Source organism: Larimichthys crocea, chromosome XXIV (assembly GCF_000972845.2).
Source record: "Larimichthys crocea isolate SSNF chromosome XXIV, L_crocea_2.0, whole genome shotgun sequence".
Taxonomy (NCBI): domain Eukaryota; kingdom Metazoa; phylum Chordata; class Actinopteri; family Sciaenidae; genus Larimichthys; species Larimichthys crocea.
The window spans coordinates 3,733,437-3,753,138 of NC_040034.1; the positions used below are offsets into that span (position 1 = coordinate 3,733,437).

General features: G+C 41.9%; 2 protein-coding genes across 3 annotated transcripts in view; both read left to right on the forward strand.

The window, feature by feature from the left end:
* The window catches only part of zmp:0000000662 (RING finger protein 145), a 10,971-nt gene extending 1,966 nt beyond the window's left edge, over positions 1-9,005 (forward strand). The window contains exons 3-11 of the mRNA XM_010755408.3: positions 2,385-2,493; positions 3,047-3,138; positions 3,959-4,200; positions 4,292-4,467; positions 4,548-4,688; positions 5,248-5,430; positions 5,520-5,667; positions 6,038-6,394; positions 7,559-9,005. Coding sequence (XP_010753710.3) covers positions 2,385-2,493; positions 3,047-3,138; positions 3,959-4,200; positions 4,292-4,467; positions 4,548-4,688; positions 5,248-5,430; positions 5,520-5,667; positions 6,038-6,394; positions 7,559-8,413 — 2,303 coding nt within the window. The 3' untranslated portion in view covers positions 8,414-9,005. The remainder of the gene's footprint in view (positions 1-2,384; positions 2,494-3,046; positions 3,139-3,958; positions 4,201-4,291; positions 4,468-4,547; positions 4,689-5,247; positions 5,431-5,519; positions 5,668-6,037; positions 6,395-7,558) is intronic.
* A 2,106-nt stretch (positions 9,006-11,111) lies between these two features.
* LOC104938947 (ubiquitin-conjugating enzyme E2 D3) lies at positions 11,112-18,502 on the forward strand. 2 transcript variants are annotated; one of them, XM_019277976.2, is made up of 8 exons: positions 11,112-11,538; positions 13,832-13,895; positions 14,472-14,503; positions 14,666-14,743; positions 15,083-15,188; positions 15,753-15,846; positions 16,011-16,060; positions 17,513-18,502. In XM_019277976.2, the coding sequence occupies exons 1-7, from the start codon at positions 11,515-11,517 to the stop codon at positions 16,057-16,059; spliced, it is 447 nt and encodes a 148-aa protein (XP_019133521.1). In that variant the 5' UTR covers positions 11,112-11,514; the 3' UTR covers position 16,060; positions 17,513-18,502. The 2 variants fall into 2 exon arrangements, with proteins under 2 accessions (XP_019133521.1, XP_019133522.1); XM_019277977.2 differs by lacking the exon at positions 16,011-16,060 and having other exon boundaries at positions 11,114-11,538.
* The last annotated feature ends 1,200 nt before the right edge of the window (positions 18,503-19,702 follow it).

Sequence of the window (19,702 nt, forward strand, 5' to 3'; positions counted from 1 at the left end):
AGTAGTAGTAGTAGTAGTAGTAGTAGTAGCAGGAGGAGGAGGAGGAGTAGTAGTACTAGTAGTAGTAGTAGTAGGAGTAGGAGGAGGAGGAGGAGGAGGAGGAGTACTAGTAGTAGTAGTAGTAGTAGTAGTAGTAGTAGTAGTAACACTAGTAGTAGTAGTAGTAGTAGTAGTAGTAGTAGTAGTAGGAGGAGGAGTAATAAGAGAAGTAGTAGTAGTAGTAGTAGGAGTAGTAATAGTAGTAGTAGTAGTAGTAATAGTAGTAGTAGGTTAGTTTGTCTGTTCTGGGTTTGACCTGATTTATTTTTCGCCCGTTTTGTCACTGAATGATCAGAAATTATCATGAACCCCCAAAAATGATTCAGTTAAATCGACATTTGACATTTAAACGAGATAAATCTGTCAAAAAAAATGATTAATCGGTTTTCGGATGAATTGAGAGATTTTTCATCTACACAACAAACGAGCTGGAGAGCAGAATGCAGGTCACACTTTGTGTTTTTTGGGAATATACAAAAATTATGACGTGTGGGTTGAATTGAAAACAATACTGTGAGATATTATATCTGTGTAATCAGTCAAGGGGACGATGTGAAGACGGATATCTGGTTAAAATTCTGCTGGCTGCGACCGAGAAGGCGCGATACTCGACATGTACGTAGAGACACCAACGAAAACTTTGACTGATGTCAGAGACGTTTAAATATTATATCAAAGAACGTGTATCACACTGACACTGTTGTTATTGTTTTATGCTGAAAAAAGTTGCTGATTATTTTTCAGCTGATTAAATAATCCATTAATCGATCACTAATCACTGCAGCTCAAAGTCAGGTCACTGCTGCAGGTCACACGTTTGCTGCTGAACCACTGAAACGAAAGCGAAAGCTGTTTTACACAGAAACACTTTCTCTCCCAGAGTAACCACGATTTTATTAGACGCTTCAACAACAACGCAACAAAGTATTTTCACTAATTCAGCGTCTTTAACTTCAACTTCATCTTTAGATCGTAACATAAAGAATCATATGAAACTACATTTTGTTTTCTAACTTGATTCAGTTCACAGATTCCCAGAACAGACAAACTAGACAAATTAGTTTGTCTGTTCTGGGTTTGATCTGCGAGCAGTTTACACAAAAGCGACACTAAGTAACTACATAGCATGTTTACACATGTAGAAGAATATTTAGAAGTACATAAACCAGGAAAATGACCAAATCTGAGCAAGTAAACGAAGTCTAACTGAAGTCACGTGCAGAGCCCGCCTCGATACAGCTGTCAGCGAAATAAAAAGTTATTTCCTCGTTTCACAGCTGTTAAATTCACCTCAGCTCTCCTCCTGCTACGACGTGCTGCACGCTGAATACTGACACCAGACGGAGCTTTAAAATGAATTTGAAGGAAGTCATTACATCAGTACGCTGGGTCAGAGTTTATCTCACATCCTGAAGGACAACAGTAAAAACATTCGTACAGGCTAATGAATGAATAGATCTGTGAACTGAATCAAGTAGAAAACAAAATGTAGTTTCACAGGATTCTTTATGTCACGATCTAAAGATGAAGTTCCTCAGCAGAGCTAAAATTAAAGATGCTGAATTAGTGGAAGTACTTTCTGTTTCTGTGTAAAACAGCTTTCGCTTTCGTTTCTGTGGTTCAGCAGCAAACGTGTGACCTGCAGCAGTGACCTGACTTTGAGCTGCAGTGATCAGTGATCAATTAATGGATTATTTAATCAACTGAAAACTAATCAGCAACTCAAAGTTTTTATTAATTTTCAGCATGAAACAATAATAACAGTGTCAGTGTGATACACGTCCTATGATATAATATTTAAATGTCTCTGACAGTCAAAGTTTTCAGTGTATTTACGTCTTTCCGTGTCGTCCCCTTGACTGATTACACAGATATAATATCTCACAGTATTGTTTTCAATTCAACCCACATGTCGTAATTTTAATATATTCCCAAAAAACATGAAGTGTGACCTGCATTCTGCTCTCCAGCTTGTTTGTTGTGTAGATGAAAAATCTCTTAACTCATTTGATAACTGATTAATCATTTTAGTCTTTTTTTTTTGACAGATATTTTCTGGTTTTAACTCGTTTAAATGTCAAATGTTGATTTACCTGAATCACTTTTTGGGTTTTGGACTGTTTGTTGGACAAAACGAGATATTTAAAGACGTCACCTCGAGCTTTTTTACTATTATCTGAAATGGTTCCTTAATTAATCTAAAACAAGTTGTAGCCCTAGCCATGATTTAAAAAACAGTTGGACTCATTGAGTCATTTGAGTCTTGGATACAACACAGCAGATCTGATGACGGAGGTTGGGCGTAGGTCCACCTCTTGAAAACATAACGGGTCTCTGTCTTCCAGGTCATCTGGTGAACGTGGTGGTGCTGGTTCTGCCATTGAGACACATTGTGACGCTCTACCTCCACATCCTCGCTGCCCTTCTTCTGTACATGGGGCATCAGATTTCCAAGTGAGAAATCTTTAGCACTACTTTTACTACTACAACTTTGTACTACCAGACTTCTGAGATGTATCCTACCCGGATCAGTTTTCTCTCCTGACAAAGCTCGGCTGCAGGGCCCTCGCTCTGTGTATCCGCTATCCTTCAGCCTGATATTTAATTTTAGGAAGCAGAGTGCTGGATCATGTGTTGAGGCCACTGTTGTTTACTGGTCTCGTAATGTGAGAGCAGGCAGTGTGTTTCCTTAAAGGCTTCAGGCTTGTTGCTATAAAAAGACCAAGCCTTACAAAACCGGTTTAAAAAGAAATGAATGAATGATTAAACAAAATAAAAAATAAACTAATGTGTGAGAAGAAAAGATGAGAAATGATGATTCGATCTTTCAGCTGTCACCTCAGGATAAAGTTTGTGCATCTGTTTGAGCATTTAATTATTTATTTCATGAAGTTATGTTTGTATAATAAATCCTCTTTGTTAGCGATGAGCAGCTAAAGTTTCCTGTTGCTCTGTGTTCTTTTAAAACAACAAAAACTGTACGAATAATAATCTGCGTCTTTCACAGGGATTATGTTCGTGAGGAGCTGCAGTACGGATACGAAGGAGCTGTGTACCTGGATTCTCTGGCCTTCAATAGATTTGTCTCTGCGATGACGAGTGAGTCTCAAACATCTCTCTACATGTTAATCTGTTTTCTTCCTCTTATCCGGGGTAGCAGAGACATCCTCACATACATCAGGTATGCATATGGTTTCTATTCTGCGTGGTCAGACTTTAAACTCTTACAGATGACACCACAAATACTATACACCCAAAAATAGTCAAAGGAGATGCATTTACCCATGTTAGTGTGACTGTCAGCACATTTCTTCAGCCTTGGTCACCAGGCAGCTCTGAGATAGGCTGGCTCCCGCACTCCAAACAGCGGCTTCGCATGCCGAAGAGAGAGCGTCTTCTCTGATCTGACTTAGTGCCGTCACCGTCTATGACCCCGAGGCCCATGCACGGCCCCGTCTATCCAAAGGATAGAATATTCCATAACAATGACCAAGGTGAGGGTTGGAACATAGATGCACTGGAAGATCAAGAGCTCTGTCTTCTGGCCCAGCTCCCTCGTCCTGGTTTTCCATCACCTGAGATACTTTAACTCCTTCACTTAAAAATCTGCAAAGACGTGGATCGTCGGTGGAGCTGAGGCGGACTGAATGAAGCCTGGTTGCTCAAACAAGCCATCTGTAACAACACCCACCTGTCAGTCAAAGCGTCCACGCTCTTAATCCTGCATAACTTTAAGCCTTCATATGATTTTTATTATATTGTGGAGGTTGCTGCTTGACAAACAACACAAGAACTTTACTTTGTGCTGCCACTTGTTTCATGTTGGCCTGTTTTTAATCAATTACCCTCTCTCTTCATTTGAGTATGATTTAAACTGACTTTGAGTTCATTCCATCTAAACACAAGCTCTTTTGTTCAGGTCAGATTATTCTCAGCACGCTGTGTGCCTTCCTGATGAAGACCAGAAAGGTGTGGCTGTTCTCCGCTCACATGCTCCCCCTGCTGGCCCGACTCTGCACTGCTCCCCACGCCACTCTCTTAACGGTCAACACGTTCTCGATGGGCCTGACCGGAGCAGGAATCACCCTGTTCCTCCTCTCGCATATCTTTCTGCCATACCGCCTCGCGAGGGCTGCGTACTCCGAGCTGCTGCAGCTGGAGGTGCTCTTATTCTGAAATCCGCTTTGTTTCAAGGTGCATCATGTCTGTCTGGGTTTTTTACGCTCCTCGTCATGTCTTCCCTGTCCCTCAGGTGATCGAGCTGTACAGACTTCTGGCTGTGGGAATCTCTCTGTGGAACCAGTTTGCCGTCCCGGTGCTCTTCAGTGTCTTCTGGTTTGTTCTGTTTGTCGTCCAGCTGTGCTCAGACACCATGTCAGGCAACGCCTCAGCGAGCCATCAGGGAATCATGTTCTTCCTGCTCACAAGGTGTGACTCCTCTACATATTATTCTGTTGTGTTTGTTTGAATCTGATATTCATCATTGGTTTTTGTTTTTAACCCTGCAGTGTCTCTGAATGTTGTGCCACACCGTACTCTCTTCTGGGTCTGACCTTCGTGGTGTCCTATCTCGCTCTCGGACTGCTCAACCTATGCAAGTTCTACCTGGGAGGATATGTGGCTGTTCAGAACGAGAACGTCATGCACAGGTGGGACGTAGTCAATCAACCCGTCCACATTTAAACCAGCGTTAAGCTGATATGGTGTAACATTTTCATCCGTTTGGAGTCTTGCATTTTTGTCCACGTACTGAATTAAAGTTTTAGTTTTAGTTTTTAGTCTCCATCATCTCCTGAGGGACATTTCTGGCTCTTTAGCTGAGAAATGTTCCACCGTGTTCACCAGCTAGAGCTGCCAAATGCTGTTTATCTGCCTGTTTGTCAGTGCTGAGCAGGTCGTCTGCAGGGAGTTAGTTTCACTGGAAAAACTGAGACATGAGAGCAAAAAGCAGAACGATGAGCTGAAACTCAGCACAGAGTCACCAAACACATCACGTTTCACCTGTAACATTGTCATGTGATGCATTATCGTAAAAAGGCTGTTTAAGTATATTTATGTTTTATTGTCTAGCAGGATAAATCGGTGCAGCAAAGTTTGCAGCAGCTTGTTAAACTTCCCGACGTTGCATCTGAACAGTACACAGTGTTGACCTGGTTACTTCAGCTCTATAACAGCTTCAAGTCTTTTGTTTACCCTCCTTGTCCTCAGAGGTGTGACCGAGGGCGTCACTCTGCTGCTGCTCGCCCTTCAGACGGGCCTGTTAGACATGCAGGCGCTGCAGCGCACCTTCCTCCTCAGCATCATCCTCTTCATCGTGGTCACCTCAACCCTGCAGTCCATGATCGAAATCACAGATCCAGTTATTCTGGCCCTGGGTGCATCCCGCAACAGGTGACGAGAACAACAGTGAATTTGAGAAACACAAAGTTAAACATTCTCCTTCACGTGATCTCTTCATTTCTGCTCCGTCTGTGCTTCAGGAGTGTGTGGAAACACTTCCGCGGCCTCAGCATGTGTCTGCTTCTGCTGGTTTTCCCGGTTTTCATGGCTTATAAAATCTCCCAGTTCTTCCACATGGACTTCTGGCTCCTTATACTGGTGTCTAGCTGCATGCTGACTTCCCTTCAGGTAGGAAGAACGACTTTGTACGTCTACGAAGCACGTCTGAAGAGACGATATATACAACCACGATTATATTCAGTGTTCAAACTGATTTATTTATTTTTGTAAATGCACAGAGAGATCTCGGGATAACATTTGTTATTTCAACATGACATAAGATGTATGAATGCAAGCTTAATTCTTATTTTGACACAGATATATTTTATTAATTTATTTGATATATGATATTTATATTTTTTGGTAACATTTCTGTGTAGAACTAGAAAATTCCCGACGTTGGCGCCTCACAGTGGTCGTATCAGGACACTGTTATAAAAAGTCAGCCCCTGTGAAGTAAAACCAAAATAAAAAAACATTATACTTACATATTTACCAGGTCACAGGCACCATGCTGATCTACACCCTCTTCATGGTGGAGCTGTTTCGCAGCGACCCGATCGAGAGCCTGGACGAGGTGATCTACTGGGTGAACGCCGTCAGCAGGGTGCTGGAGTTCGTGGTGGCGCTCTGCGTGGTAGCGTACGGCACCTGGGAGTCGCTGTTCGGGGAGTGGAGCTGGATGGGCGCCTCCGTCATTATCATCCACTCGTACTTCAACGTCTGGCTCCGAGCTCAGTCGGGATGGAGGAGCTTCCTGCTCAGACAGGAAGCGGCCAAGAAGATCAACTCCCTCCCGAGGGCGACGGCTCAACAGCTGCAGCAACACAACGACGTCTGCTCCATCTGCTTCCAGGTTAGTCCCAATGTGACCCCGAGTTTAAAGGAAGGGCAGCATGTGTTAAACATTTCATGATACTTGGTATATGGCAGTATTATCCAACTGTGCTGCAGGTGACAGACTGTAAACACACACACACACACACACCTGTGTACATATAACACCTGACATTGTGTGCACCTTTAAGACACGTTGTTCCTGTTTTTTCAGTTTAGCCACACCTCTTCATGCACTGTTGAGGCTCGATCCTCCACCCTCCGCCCTCCGCCCTTGGCCCATATAGTTTTTTTCTTTCCGGCAGTGATGACTGGGTTGTTGTCAAGCTGCTACAGAAAAGAATCCTGATAATATAACAGAGGACTGTCGCAGATAAGATGTCAGCCCCGGCACGCGGCTGATGAGGTTTCTAGATGCTTCTTTTAAGAAAAAAGATAAGATGAGAGAGTTTTCTGGGTAAATTCAACAAGTTAGAGCAGAACAGAAGGACACAAAGAAAAACTCTTGAGTAACAGTGAGAAGTCAACAGTGAGTAAATGTATGTATTTATGCATTATGTGAAATTCTGTAACTCAGAATCACGAGCAGGTTTTCACATACAAAGAATTTGTCTTGGTGTTTTTGGTGCCTCAAGTATTAAAAAGAAAATCTATATTCCTGCACACAAACTTTTGAGAGTTCAGAGTTTGCAGAATATTCAAAATTTGCAAGATATTTATCAAAATGAGGGAGTTCAAAACACAGAGAGTCAGTGGATGTTACGTTAATGTAACGTGTAGGGTTTGGGATGGAGGGTAAAAGTCAGTGTCAGAAGAGGGCCTGTTTCTGTGCTGTGAGGTTCTGGTCCTGATGGAAACTACAGAGTCTTTGATTCAAAGAGTCTGTGGTTTAGAGTCCTGGAGGTCCTGAAGAGACAGAAGGTTGCAGCCAGTCACCTTCTCAACAGTCTGATGGAGGAGGTGAGGCAGGTTGAACTTCTTCAGCTGCTGCAGGAAGTTCATCCTCTGTTGGGCTTTGTTGAGCTTCCACTTGAGGTCCGGGTCAGACCTGATGATGGTTTCCAGGCAGTGAAAAGACTCCACAGTGTCGTCCACTGTCTTCTTTACTGCATATATGTGTGTATAGATTTGTTTTATGTGTGATGTATTATAGATGCTACATTAAACGTGTGTTTCCTCACAGGAAATGAGCTCTGCTGTCATCACATACTGCGGACATTTCTTCCATGGCAACTGCCTCCGCAAGTGGCTGTACGTGCAGGAGACCTGCCCCATGTGCCACCAGACGGTGCGACCCACCCCGCCGGGTCCGAGCCAGGCTTCAGGCGGCGACGCTCCGGCAGCTCCGACTCAGAGACCAGAACCGCCCGCACAGGAGGCAGATCAGAGCCAGGATGACGGCGGCTCATCTCCAGAGACACAAAGCGAAGCTGTAGCTCCTGATCCGGCCGAGCAGCAGCAGCAGCAGGAAGAGACGGAAAGGTTTGTGGATGGAGGCTGTGGGACAGAAGATAAAGACCAGACAGCTGAACCTGACGGGGAAGCTGCGCATGGTCTTCGTTTCAGCTCCAACGGGGACTTTGTTGGATTTGTCAGCCCGGTGTCAGGCTGCTCGTCAGGGGGCGTTTCTAGCTCCCATGTGCTGCGTCCTAACGTGCACAACCACAGCACAGACTCACTGCTGCTGTCAGCTCCTGATGGTGCGAACACGGTGGACGGCCGGTCTGACTCCAGTGGAGCAGAGTTTAAGGTTACCTTTTGTCCTAGACTGCCGCTAAACGGCGACAGCTGTGACGTGACGCCTGAATCACGCAACAGCAGCGCTCATAGCAATCTTGAGGCATCCGGTATGAGCCTTGATAGCCAAACGTCTGTCAGATCATGTAAAGAAAACTCAGAACTCTTAGACTGCATCGACGATCCTCACACTCATAAAGGTAACGGCGTTTATTCAGATTTGGACCTGGAAACTGTCCCACGGGTCCCTCGGCTGTCCCCGTCAGACGCCACCTTCTCCTGCACAAACAACAGTGACTGACTGCCCTGCATCAGTGCCTTGGAGGTGTGGAAGAGGGCGATCCTCCACACTGGGTGGAGCATTAAGCACATTTGCCTTCTCTCTGTGAACCAATAGAAAAAGAGCGTATCTTTTGCTGCAGGTGAGCAAAGATCGGGACTGAATCATGTCGGCGTGACTGTAAAGAAAATGTCAAAAAATCTAATTTATAGAAATTATGTGTAACTATGAAGCAAATATCATGATACAGGTTACAGTAAAGATGTTTACTTAGAGAATTAAATGATTTATTTTAATGTTCTCCCCGCGTCCTGATCAGACTCTCGAGAAAAAAGCTTCAGCACTCGTCTTTATTATTCACAGATCAGCCTTTTGTACTGCACAGGTCCCATCGCCCAGTATTTAATTACTGATGTGAACGTGTACCTTTTTTTTTTTTTTAACTGTAGTTTCTGTATAAATGAATAAAATCATGACCGGTACACGCTGAGGCTGACAGATTCGGCCTCACGCTGAGAGAATCCAGATGATGTTTGTGGGTGATTTGTTGATTTGGAGGTAATAAATTATTCGATGTCACAATCATCTGCAGTAAAATATCATCAGAATACTTTAAATAACTTTTCTCCTGTGTGTGTGTGTGTGTGTGTGTGTGTGTGTGTGTTACAGTTGTTGTAACTAACTCTGCAAAGCCTGCGTTGTGTTGTCACACACACGGCTATTCAATTCATTTTTCTTTATTTATTTAACATCAAATCATAACATAACATCGTAACTACACTTTGAAGGCCACATCTAGAATCAGTATTTAGTTTGTTTTAACTTTGTTTAGCTAATTTAATATCAAAAACAAAAGGTTTCTTATTTTTAGGTGATTATACATGCATGGAAACATAGTTATGAATATTATATATACATATTCTGAAGATATAGGTCTCCGATCTTATACTTTGGATCTTTAATGGAGATATGACTGAAGGTAGAAATATTGACAAATATAATAAGCGGTGAGAAAGGAGCTCGCTGACAGTTGACACTAAAGTTCGACGTTAAGGTGTCAGAGCTCAGGATCAGGTAAAGTAGGACACACCTGAAGGCTCTGATGACGTCAGTTGTACTTGAACATCCTCACACACACACACAACAAGGTTACAGCTGATTAAAATGTTGGACTAGTTCATTCAAAGAGTTTGTCACTTCAAATGTATTCAGCTTACGATGACTCGAAATGACTCCCTAAACAAACGTGTCACAGCAGGAGTTTAATGAGATGCTGACGTTACTAATGATTCATTAGATTTCAGCTTTTCTTGCTCTGACGTGTTAAACTGTCACAAATCAGCTGACACAGTGTGGACGCCCGAGCTTCTGGAGCCACGATGGAGCTTTAACTAGACTGTAATAATATTTTTATGACTGAATATATATGTAGGGAAACGGTTTGACAGAGTCCAGCCCCGCCGTGTAGGTGGTTACAGATAATGGATGGATGGGTTTGACTTAATACAGCAAAGTTAATATATAGAAGCCCTAAGCGGTCATACATTCATACAGGTTATTTCCTGTGATAACAAGTTAATTTCTGTCTTTGTGTCAAAATAAGAAATGTCCTGAGATAACGGAAGAATTTTCTTGAGATCTCAATATAACGTAATTACAAACAGAATTAATTTGACTAGACTCCAGATCTTGTTTAATTATGTTGTGAAAACAAAATTTCATTATCTTGAGAAAACAAACAAACATTTGTTATTTCTACATAATGACATAAATAAGTTGGCATCTCGAGACAACAGGCTGCTCGGGGCTTCCGTAGTTTAATATACTGGAGTATCCTTTTGTTTTCTCGAGATCTTGAATTAATTTTGAGAAAATTATCATGTTATCTCAGGATAATAATTTGATATTTTGACATAATAACTCCAGTCATCAAGAGATATAAAATGTATGACCTCTTGGGATTCCATAAATGCACCAGTTGAGTTATTTTTTTTACATTTTTTTTAAAACATATATTTATTGTTTTTTTTATGTTAATACAACAACATCCAACAGTTAAAACATCTTAAACATATGGCAGTAATGAAAATAATAATAATAATAATAATTATTATTAGAATTAAATATTAATAATATAAAAAAAATAAATAAATAAATGTAGAAAGAAAAGTAAATAAAATTAAAAATTTAACTGCACTAATTACTGTGCACTGAATATTAGGTCACACAACGTTCACATATTTTGAGTTCTGACTTAAATATCATAAATTACATGTCAAAATAAAAAACTAAATAATAATATATTAAGGTAAATTTATGATTTTTTATTTTATTTTTTTGTAATTATTTTTATACTAAAATATATTTATTTTGATAATATAAAAATAAATAAAATTAAAACTGCACTAATTACTATTACTCATGTTTAGTTTTATATTTTATTTATTTTTATTTTAAATTAGTTTTTTACTAAAATATATTTATTTTTATAATATAAAAATAAATAAATAAACTGCACTAATTACTGTGCAGTGAATATTAGGTCATTAGGATATTTTGAGTTCTGACTTGAATGATCATAATTACATGTCAAAATAAAAAATAAATAATTAAATAATTAAATATTAGGTGTGTTAATTAAACGCTGACATGTCTCCACCTCCGCTCCGTCACTCAGCGGCAGCAGCCGCCGCGGGGGCCGGGCCCGCCTCCTCCGTCATAAGGCTTCAAATCCGCGGACAGCCGCTAGTTGGATAACGGCATCGACCGACACCTGAAAAGCGGAGCTCCGTGCGGGGTGAACTCCACCTGACACACGCCGAATTCAGCCTCGGAGAGAAGGAGGATACACGTTAAAAAAAGCGGTTAAACTCGGTTTAACGGGAGAAAAATCGTCGTTACCGAAAAACTCCGGAGCTACGTAGTTAATTTTTTTTTTTTTTTTTTTTTTTGTAGCTCGGCTAACCGCGCTAGCTCCAGAAGAAGAAGAAGTAGGCCGGAGCGTTTGACCCGGGACTTTTTGTGGTTTTTTTTTTATTTTAGCACGGGATAGCGAATCATCCTGGCACAGCACGGTTGCCACCTTGACGTAAAAGAAGAAGAACACACCTGAGACAAAGAGGATGGCGCTGAAACGGATCAACAAGGTAACGAGCGCGGCGGATGTAGGGGAGGCTCGTCGTAGTTAGCTCCGCACCGTGTGAAAACACGGTGCGGAGCTAACTACGACGAGCCTCCCCTACATCCGCGTAACCTGTTAAAACATTACCTGTGTACATTATACTTCTAAACGCAGTATTTTTACACGTTTTCATGTATTTTTTTGTGTACTAAAACACGTCTCAATGTGTCAAACGTCAAACACTAACCCCGGCTAAGGCTAGGCTAGGCTAGGCTAGGCTAAGGCTAGGCTAAACTAGGCTAAGTTAGGCTACGGCTAGGCTAGGCTAGGCTAGGCTAAGTTAGCTCAACGGTTTCGGTTACTCGGGAGTGGATTAACCGTAAAAACCAGGCCCGACACCGACTGTTTGAACCGTTAACACTCCCGGTTATAGTTTTATGATATATATTCGGTGTTTTTAAAATAATAATAATAATATATATAACCCGTTTTGATGGTAATCGACAGAACCCATGACTCATGTCACTCAAGCTGAATCTGTGTGTTCATGATACACTTCCTTGGTATGTATTTGTTCACACACACACACACTGGGTGTGTTCTGGCTCTTAAATGGAGGAAGTTGGCAGCAGCTGTAATAGTGCAACACCTATGAATGTTGACTACAACCTTTCTCCAAAAGAAGATCCATAAACTAAAGTTGTGAAATAGTGTGTGTGTGTGTGTGTGAGGGCCCCCGGGTGGGGCTGGTGGTGGTGGTGGTGGTGGCCTCCACCTCCACTCTAAAGTAGCCCGAGACCTAAAAATAACAGAGAGGCAGTAAGTATTATGCTCCGGGCTCATCTTGCGGAGGCGATAACAAGGTGGCCCCCCTCCTCCACCCTGAAGCCGGTGCACAGTTGAACTTGTTGGGAGGAGAAGCAGATACCAACACCAACGCCGCCACCAACAACACCAACACACGGGCCGGTGTTGTGAAGTAAATATGGTTGTAACGATGCACGATTTTTAAAAATCGGTACAAATGCGTGATGATCCGCACCGGTCGACAGAAAAAAATGAGTCGCGATTCTTCCCGAATGTGAGAGAAGAAATGGGTTATCTTTAAAAAAAGAAGTCACTGGTTGGTTGTTGATTCAATAGTTCAATGTCAAAACGTCAAGTGAGGTACGGAGCCCAGAACGAGGGAAGACAAGCAAAAATCACCTGTGTGGAGCATTTTGGATTCCCTATATACACAAATACAACCGTGAGAAACAGACAAAACCAAAACATCATGTAAATATTGCAAGAGACTGCGAACATACAGCGGCAACACGAGCAACGAAAACTGCACATTACAACAGTTAACAGCAGTTTACTGTGAGACTGTTTCTAAAGAAAGGAGATATGTCGTGTTTTGTTGTTTTAAGATGTAAGTTGCACTTTTTACAAGAACACAAACAGTTTGAGAGCTCATTCTGGTTAAAGAAAAACTGTAGCGAACAAAAAATCGTGAACCGCATTGAGTCGTGAGTTGAGTATCGTTACATCCCTAGAAGTAAACCAAGCATGCGACCTCCTCGTGGCATTCATACCTCGGATGTGAAGTGCTGCGTCGCTTTCTTTCTTTTTTTTGAACACTTTGTTTGTAGTTTTTTAAATTATCATACAAAACAATCATTCTGTTTTACAAATAACAACAGTAAGACAATCCCGACAACAGACAGAGAGAGAACAAATCCAAAATCAAACTGACAAAATTTGACAGACAGGAATAAACAGAAGAGAAGAACAAAAACACAAGACTAAACAACCACAACAAGTGCACCTGATACTTATTGTCATAGGGCAGAGTGTAGTCACTCAGAGTTCCAGTTCCAGGTAAATCGTTCACATTCTTAGAGGGTCCCAGGTTTTGTGGAATCTGCTGATGAACCGTTGAAGGGACTTTTCTTCAGCTTAAGATTGTGCATCACGTTTCTGATCCAGTGGTGATGTGATGGAGGAATAACAGCCTGCCACTTCAATAAAATTAAGTGTCTAGCTAGTCAGGAGGAAAAGGCAATGACCCTCTGTAGATGAACAGGGAAACAGATCCTGGATCAGAACACCAACCCAAAACAGCATCAAAGGAGACTGAGATGTTTAGAAGCATAAACGTTAGAGATGACTTCAAAAGAACAAGACCAGAACATATGATAGGAAGTCGCCGGGGTGTGTTTACATCTGTTATTGCTAACTTGTCTTTTGAGAAGTGTAATCTCTGCGCTGCGTCACTTTCTGGTCTTCTTTGTTTTGTCTCTGATCATCTAACCAACAACCTCTTCTCGTCACAGGAGCTCAGCGACCTGGCTCGCGACCCCCCAGCACAGTGCTCAGCTGGTCCCGTGGGCGATGACAGTAAGTTTCCCATCAATTCTTCTTAAATAGTTTCTTAAACGTGTTTTATAATTTACCACAGACGCCCCAAAGACGTCAGTTTACTGTGCAAAGTCAAATCAGATTTTACAAAGTACATTTGCCTCAGAGGGCTTTACAATCTGTGCAGGGAGTGACATCGTCTGTCCTTAGACCCTCGGTTTGAGTGAGGAAAAACTTGCCCACAAAAACCTTTTTAACAGGGAAACAAGGTGGAAGAAACCTCAGGAAGAGCCACAGAGGAGGGATCCCTCTCCCAGGACGGACAGACGTGCAATAGATGTCATGTGTACAGAACAAATCAACAAAAACATTAAGTGTTTTCAGTTGTCAAGCTGCATCGAGCAGACGTTACATGTTTGTATGAACTCACACGTTTGTAGGTCTGAGCTGGTTTCACTGCTCACGAATAGCGGCGACCTAAAATAGTAAAACTAATGTGAGCGCCGCACATGCATCGAGTACGACGACGTAAAAGGAAACCATGCTGTTCCAGTCAGATCACATACCTGTTACTGACCTTTCTCCTAACAACACTTTACTTTCTGTTCTCTGCAGTGTTTCACTGGCAGGCCACAATCATGGGACCTGTGAGTAGATACTTTATGGCATAATTGTCGTTGTTGAAAGTTGTCACAGAGGTTGTGTTAAATGTATTCACAGAGATAAAGGTTGAAATTTGACTTGATAATGTGGACGCAAGCTTCAGGTCGCTCTTCTCTGAAATATGTAAATGTCGTCTGTGCTTTCAGAGCGACAGTCCATATCAGGGAGGAGTTTTCTTCTTGACAATTCATTTTCCCACAGACTACCCCTTCAAACCACCCAAGGTAACGACACACACCCGGAACAAGCTTTGATATTTAAAGAAAAACACAAATCTAGACTGAGCTGTTCTTTAAACATTATATCTACACAAACCTTCCTTCAGCACACGTTTCTGAGAAACAGAAACTTTTCTTGTAAGTGTAACCCAGCCCAGCAGATTGGCATCATGAACACATTTTATCTGTTGACAACCCTCATGAAGTAATACCGGTCATTCCAGAAGTCGACACCAAACGTCACTGCCGCAAGTGGAGGAACTTGTATTGCGTAACTGTGGCCTGCTGTTTGTTTGTGTGTGTGTGACGCACTCTCTCTCTCTCTTTGTTTCTGTTTTTCTTCAGGTTGCATTTACAACAAGAATTTACCACCCAAATATTAACAGTAACGGCAGTATCTGTCTGGATATTCTCAGATCACAGTGGTCTCCTGCACTTACTATTTCAAAAGGTACGAGCGATCGAGATCAACTTCACAAGGTCAACGACTGTTAACCTGGTTTATTAGTCAACGGTTAACCTGGTTTATTAGTCAACGACTGTTAACCTGGTTTATTAGTCGACGACTGTTAACCTGGTTTATTAGTCAGCGATGGTTAACCTGGTTTATTAGTCAGCGACGGTTAACCTGGTTTATTAGTCGACGACTGTTAACCTGGTTTATTAGTCAGCGACTGATTAAAGGAAGTGTTGTGTTGGAAAAACAAACAGGTCAAACCTGAACACACAAACAATTATGTAGGAAGTAAACTCTTATTTATTCCTACCTCTCTTCTACTTATTATAATATAGACTGTCTCTTGTAAATCGACAAACCTTTTTAAATAAAGTACCAAATCCTTTGCACATGAGGACGTTTGGACACGTTTGTTCCTCAATGTTGGATTTATTTTGGACAAATGTTGCTTTAACGTTTGTCCAAGTTAAACACTGCACAGACACTTTGATTTTTACATGTTACATCTGAACTGTCCTCGTACAGACGTGCTAACATGTCTGTCTCTTTGTTCCACAGTTCTTCTCTCCATTTGCTCACTCCTATGTGACCCGAACCCAGACGACCCACTAGTGCCAGAGATCGCACGAATCTACAAAACAGATAGTCAGAAGTAAGTTCATTAAAACCCACACGTGTTCTCTGAACATGAAGGAAGTCACAGCAGAAACATTTAGACAGTGTGTTTAATCACCCCTCATCCAACTTTGATGATGAATTTTTTACCTGTCTACGTGTCACCTGAGTCTAGTCTGTAACCTAGTCTCACTCCGTCAGGTACAATAAGCTAGCTCAGGAGTGGACAACGAAGTATGCCATGCTTTAGGGTAAGGCCAGGAGGCAGCGCTGCATCTTGGCTAGTGCGTATGGGCCTGGTTGGTTGTGAAGAGGCTACATGACTGCAGTGTGGACTGGACTGTGATCGTACTAATCGCTGGCTGTCTGTACATACGGAGTATCCTATTGGCCGCACGCGCTCAGATCGGGTTCAGTTATTATAAATAAAGACGTTCCCACCGATACGATGATTCCTTAATTTGTGGGTTACAGGTCAGAGAGAAGAGAAGCAGTTTAATGCCTAAAACATGAGCAGTGAAGTTGGGTTGCCTTTATTTTTCACAGTTGTTTTTGTTGCATGGTAAAGCGTCCGTCAGCAGGGACCGCCCTGAAAAGTTTTTTTTGGTGGTGCATTCGAGGACACGGCAACAATTCTGCTGCCAAAGGCGAGCTGCATTCATGAGCTATGATGTCTGAAACTGAAGCCTGGCAGACGGACAACAAGGACGGTCACAGTTTGGCTTCTTGTATGAAAACAGCTGATGTCCGAGCCGTGTGACCCTTCAGGTGTCCGAGCGGGCGGCTGCCACGCCATGCAACAAAATGACATTTAAATAAAAGCAACAGATAATTTCCAGTGACGTGTTTTTGTCTCAGATGAGTCTTTGTGAGCTGATTTCCATACAGACAGCGGACGGGCTTCCTGGATGGAAATCCATCTAAACGTTCAGATGGAAACACGGACACGAGGATAAACTTTGTTTGTTTGGTGTTAATTTAAGGAAAGCTCGGCAGAAAGAGGTTTACAGTGTTTAACTATTTGAATCAAACGTGGAGCAGGAAATAAGATTCATTTCATTAAAAAAAAAAACATCACAGGCACTTTTAATTTAAATGTACAAATTCGTCTAATTCAACAACGAAACGTAAACTCGTCAGATGCTGCAGCTACTGTAACAACATGCTCCTGTTTCAGATTTAAGGAAAAGGTTGAGAGAAAAAACATTTAGTCCAGGTCGAGACAGACGGCAGCACAAACCGAGAACAAGTCGATTAAAACAGACACAAACAGACTGTTGGAAAACATGACGATCTAAAAAATTCAAAGTGCAACAAACTGTGAATTCAACAATCTCACTAAAAGCAAAGAGACGGCCACGGAGGATCGACATGTCGACGTCCGTCACACGCTGAGAAATATGAGAATCACATTTAATGTGACGTAATAATCTGAAAATATATCAGTGAATGTTTTTAGATGGTGTTTGAGTCCCGAGCGTTTCAGGCTCTGCATGTGAACGTAGCCACTAACTCAGCATGAGCAGGCAGGCGAGGACGGCGTGTCGTCATGGCGACCTGAAGGCGTTCAGCTCGTACGTGTTTCATCAGGACGCTAACTTGGCTTGCAACATTAACAAGCTGCTGTCGTGCATGTTCTGACTGAGACGTCTGAGAGTTCTGAATGTTTCTCTGTGACTGACGTCATGTTCGTCTCTCTGCAGATACACCAGAACGGCGAAAGAATGGACAAGCAAATACGCAATGTGATGGCATCTGTGGAAGCTGGTGGAAAAAAATTCTGGTTCAAACAAAAAAAAAAAAATCCGGGATTCTGTTTTTTTGTTTTTCTTTTTCACTTTTCTTTGTTTTGTTTTTTTGTTAATCAGAGCATTTTACCCTCCTTCCCTGTTTCCACCTGCGCTCATAAGAAGATAGTGTTTTCTCTCTAGGACACGTGCCAGTTTCTGTGACTCCTGCTCCCATTTCGTAAAAAAAACACTTGAGCATGCACCAGTAAGACGTTTTCAACCCGAAGTCGGTGACGTCGGTCATCCACTCTGCACACACTTAGTAGAATCTGATGCGACTGGTCTCTTGACACTGAACGCTGCATCGACCCCGCGGTGGTTCGGGTTCGATCCCGCCGCGTGGTCGATGGTTTTACTGGATCTCTCAGGGCACTGTCTGTAAATTCTGATTTTTAAAAGTTTCAAATTGGCCAAATTCTGCATTTAATTTGAAAGTGGTAAAAATCTGAAATGGGGGAAAACGGCGACACACTGAAAACTTGTTTCTGCCTCCTGGGCCGGTGTGACGTCGTCTGCTCTTCTGATCATTAGTATAGGAGTGTATCTTATTCCACTATCAAAGTGTGTGTACAGAGAAGCACAGCAGTATATATCAATGTTAAGGAAACAAAATATAAGAACTTCAATGTTGTATTTTATGCATGTTAATAAAGGTAGGCTATTATATCTGATATGTTTCTGCAAACTTCCGTGGATTGTACGGCTGAAGTTGGATAATTTGGTTCCCCTCAGGCTTCCTATTCTTTCTTTAGAAGCCAGTAGCTGAGCTGTTAGTTTGATGCCCACTCGAACACTGTCTTCTTGTAGCCCTTAAATATTGATGCAAAGCCGACGGTTGATGATCAACTTGTGGCTCTGTTTCTTTTTACTTTTCCCTTCAATAAAGTTACTTAAACCATAAAACGGATCGGGCTCATGCTTTTTGTTCACGTGTCTGACGTCTAACAGAGAAACTGACCCTGATGTTTCAGGGACCATCGACTGTATCGTTAATTCTGTGACATCAGTGTTCAGCGAACCTGTTTGTTTAAACGAGGGTACAAAATGACTGTTGGAATATTTAATCCTGAAATCTTTCATCCAAACTTGACTGAACATTTACAGACTTTTACTTGTAGTGTAAATATTACACTGAGAAACTACAAGTGAAAGTACTTTTACTTCCTCCACACAGTTTGACATGATCAGCTTTAAAGTTCAGACTAAACAAAATTTGTTTTTTTACAGTTTTTCTCCATTGGTTTGGCTCATTTCTTGAAACTGAGATGACATTCTCATAACAACATGGACAAATCCCCAAACTATCTTGCAGTTTCTCACAACAGAATGGCATTTATCATTGCTTTCATCACATTTCCAAATGCTTTGTACATGTGTCAAGCCTTTAGTACATCCTTGCAAATAGCTATGTACAAGTATCCTACAGTTAACACAATCAGCCAACATTTAGTACATTTTTCAAATGAATGTATCTTGCTGATCTATCCCAATTGGTTGGTTTTCAGTGTCATGGTTATTGTCCTCAAAACATGTCAGCACATTTTCATCGTATAAGTCATCATATGCAGAATAGTCTGCTCAATTGTCAAAATAGTGTTAGGAAACTGGAATAGAATACAGTACATATTTTGGAAGATGTTATAGTAAATTTAGGATAATCAGGTTAGGTGAAATAAGTTTTTGACTAACGAAGGAGGCGTGTATAACCATGTGCGCGGCCATCTCAGAAAATGGTGTGGCCACCCACAATGCAAGTTTGGGCCCATACAACACAGATAAACTCCTCCGTTTCCTGGATCAACTGTATCTTGATCTGGTCCCAGAAAATGAGAGGGGTCTCGAAGGGCCCCACCTACCCCAGTTTGTAATTATATGGGACAACGTTAGTTTCCACCGGGGTCCACGCATCCGGGGATGGTTCAACATGCATCCAAGAATGCACAATGTGTTCTTGCCACCATACTCTCCATTCCTCAATCCTATCGAGGAGTTTTTCTCTGCTTGGAGATGGAGAGTGTATGAACACCATGCGGAAAACCAGAGGGCTCTCATGACTGCAATGGACGCTGCCTGTGAGGACATAACAGGGGATCAGTGTAGAGG

What these genes read in the sequence shown, in the direction of transcription:
- LOC104938947 (XM_019277976.2), top strand. Translation starts at nt 11,515, where the DNA reads ATGGCGCTGAAACGGATCAACAAG. An exon ending in CGCTGAAACGGATCAACAAG is followed by an intron (nt 11,539 to 13,831) that starts GTAACGAGCGCG and finishes TTCTCGTCACAG; the next exon opens with GAGCTCAGCGACCTGGCTCG. An exon ending in ACCCCTTCAAACCACCCAAG is followed by an intron (nt 14,744 to 15,082) that starts GTAACGACACAC and finishes GTTTTTCTTCAG; the next exon opens with GTTGCATTTACAACAAGAAT.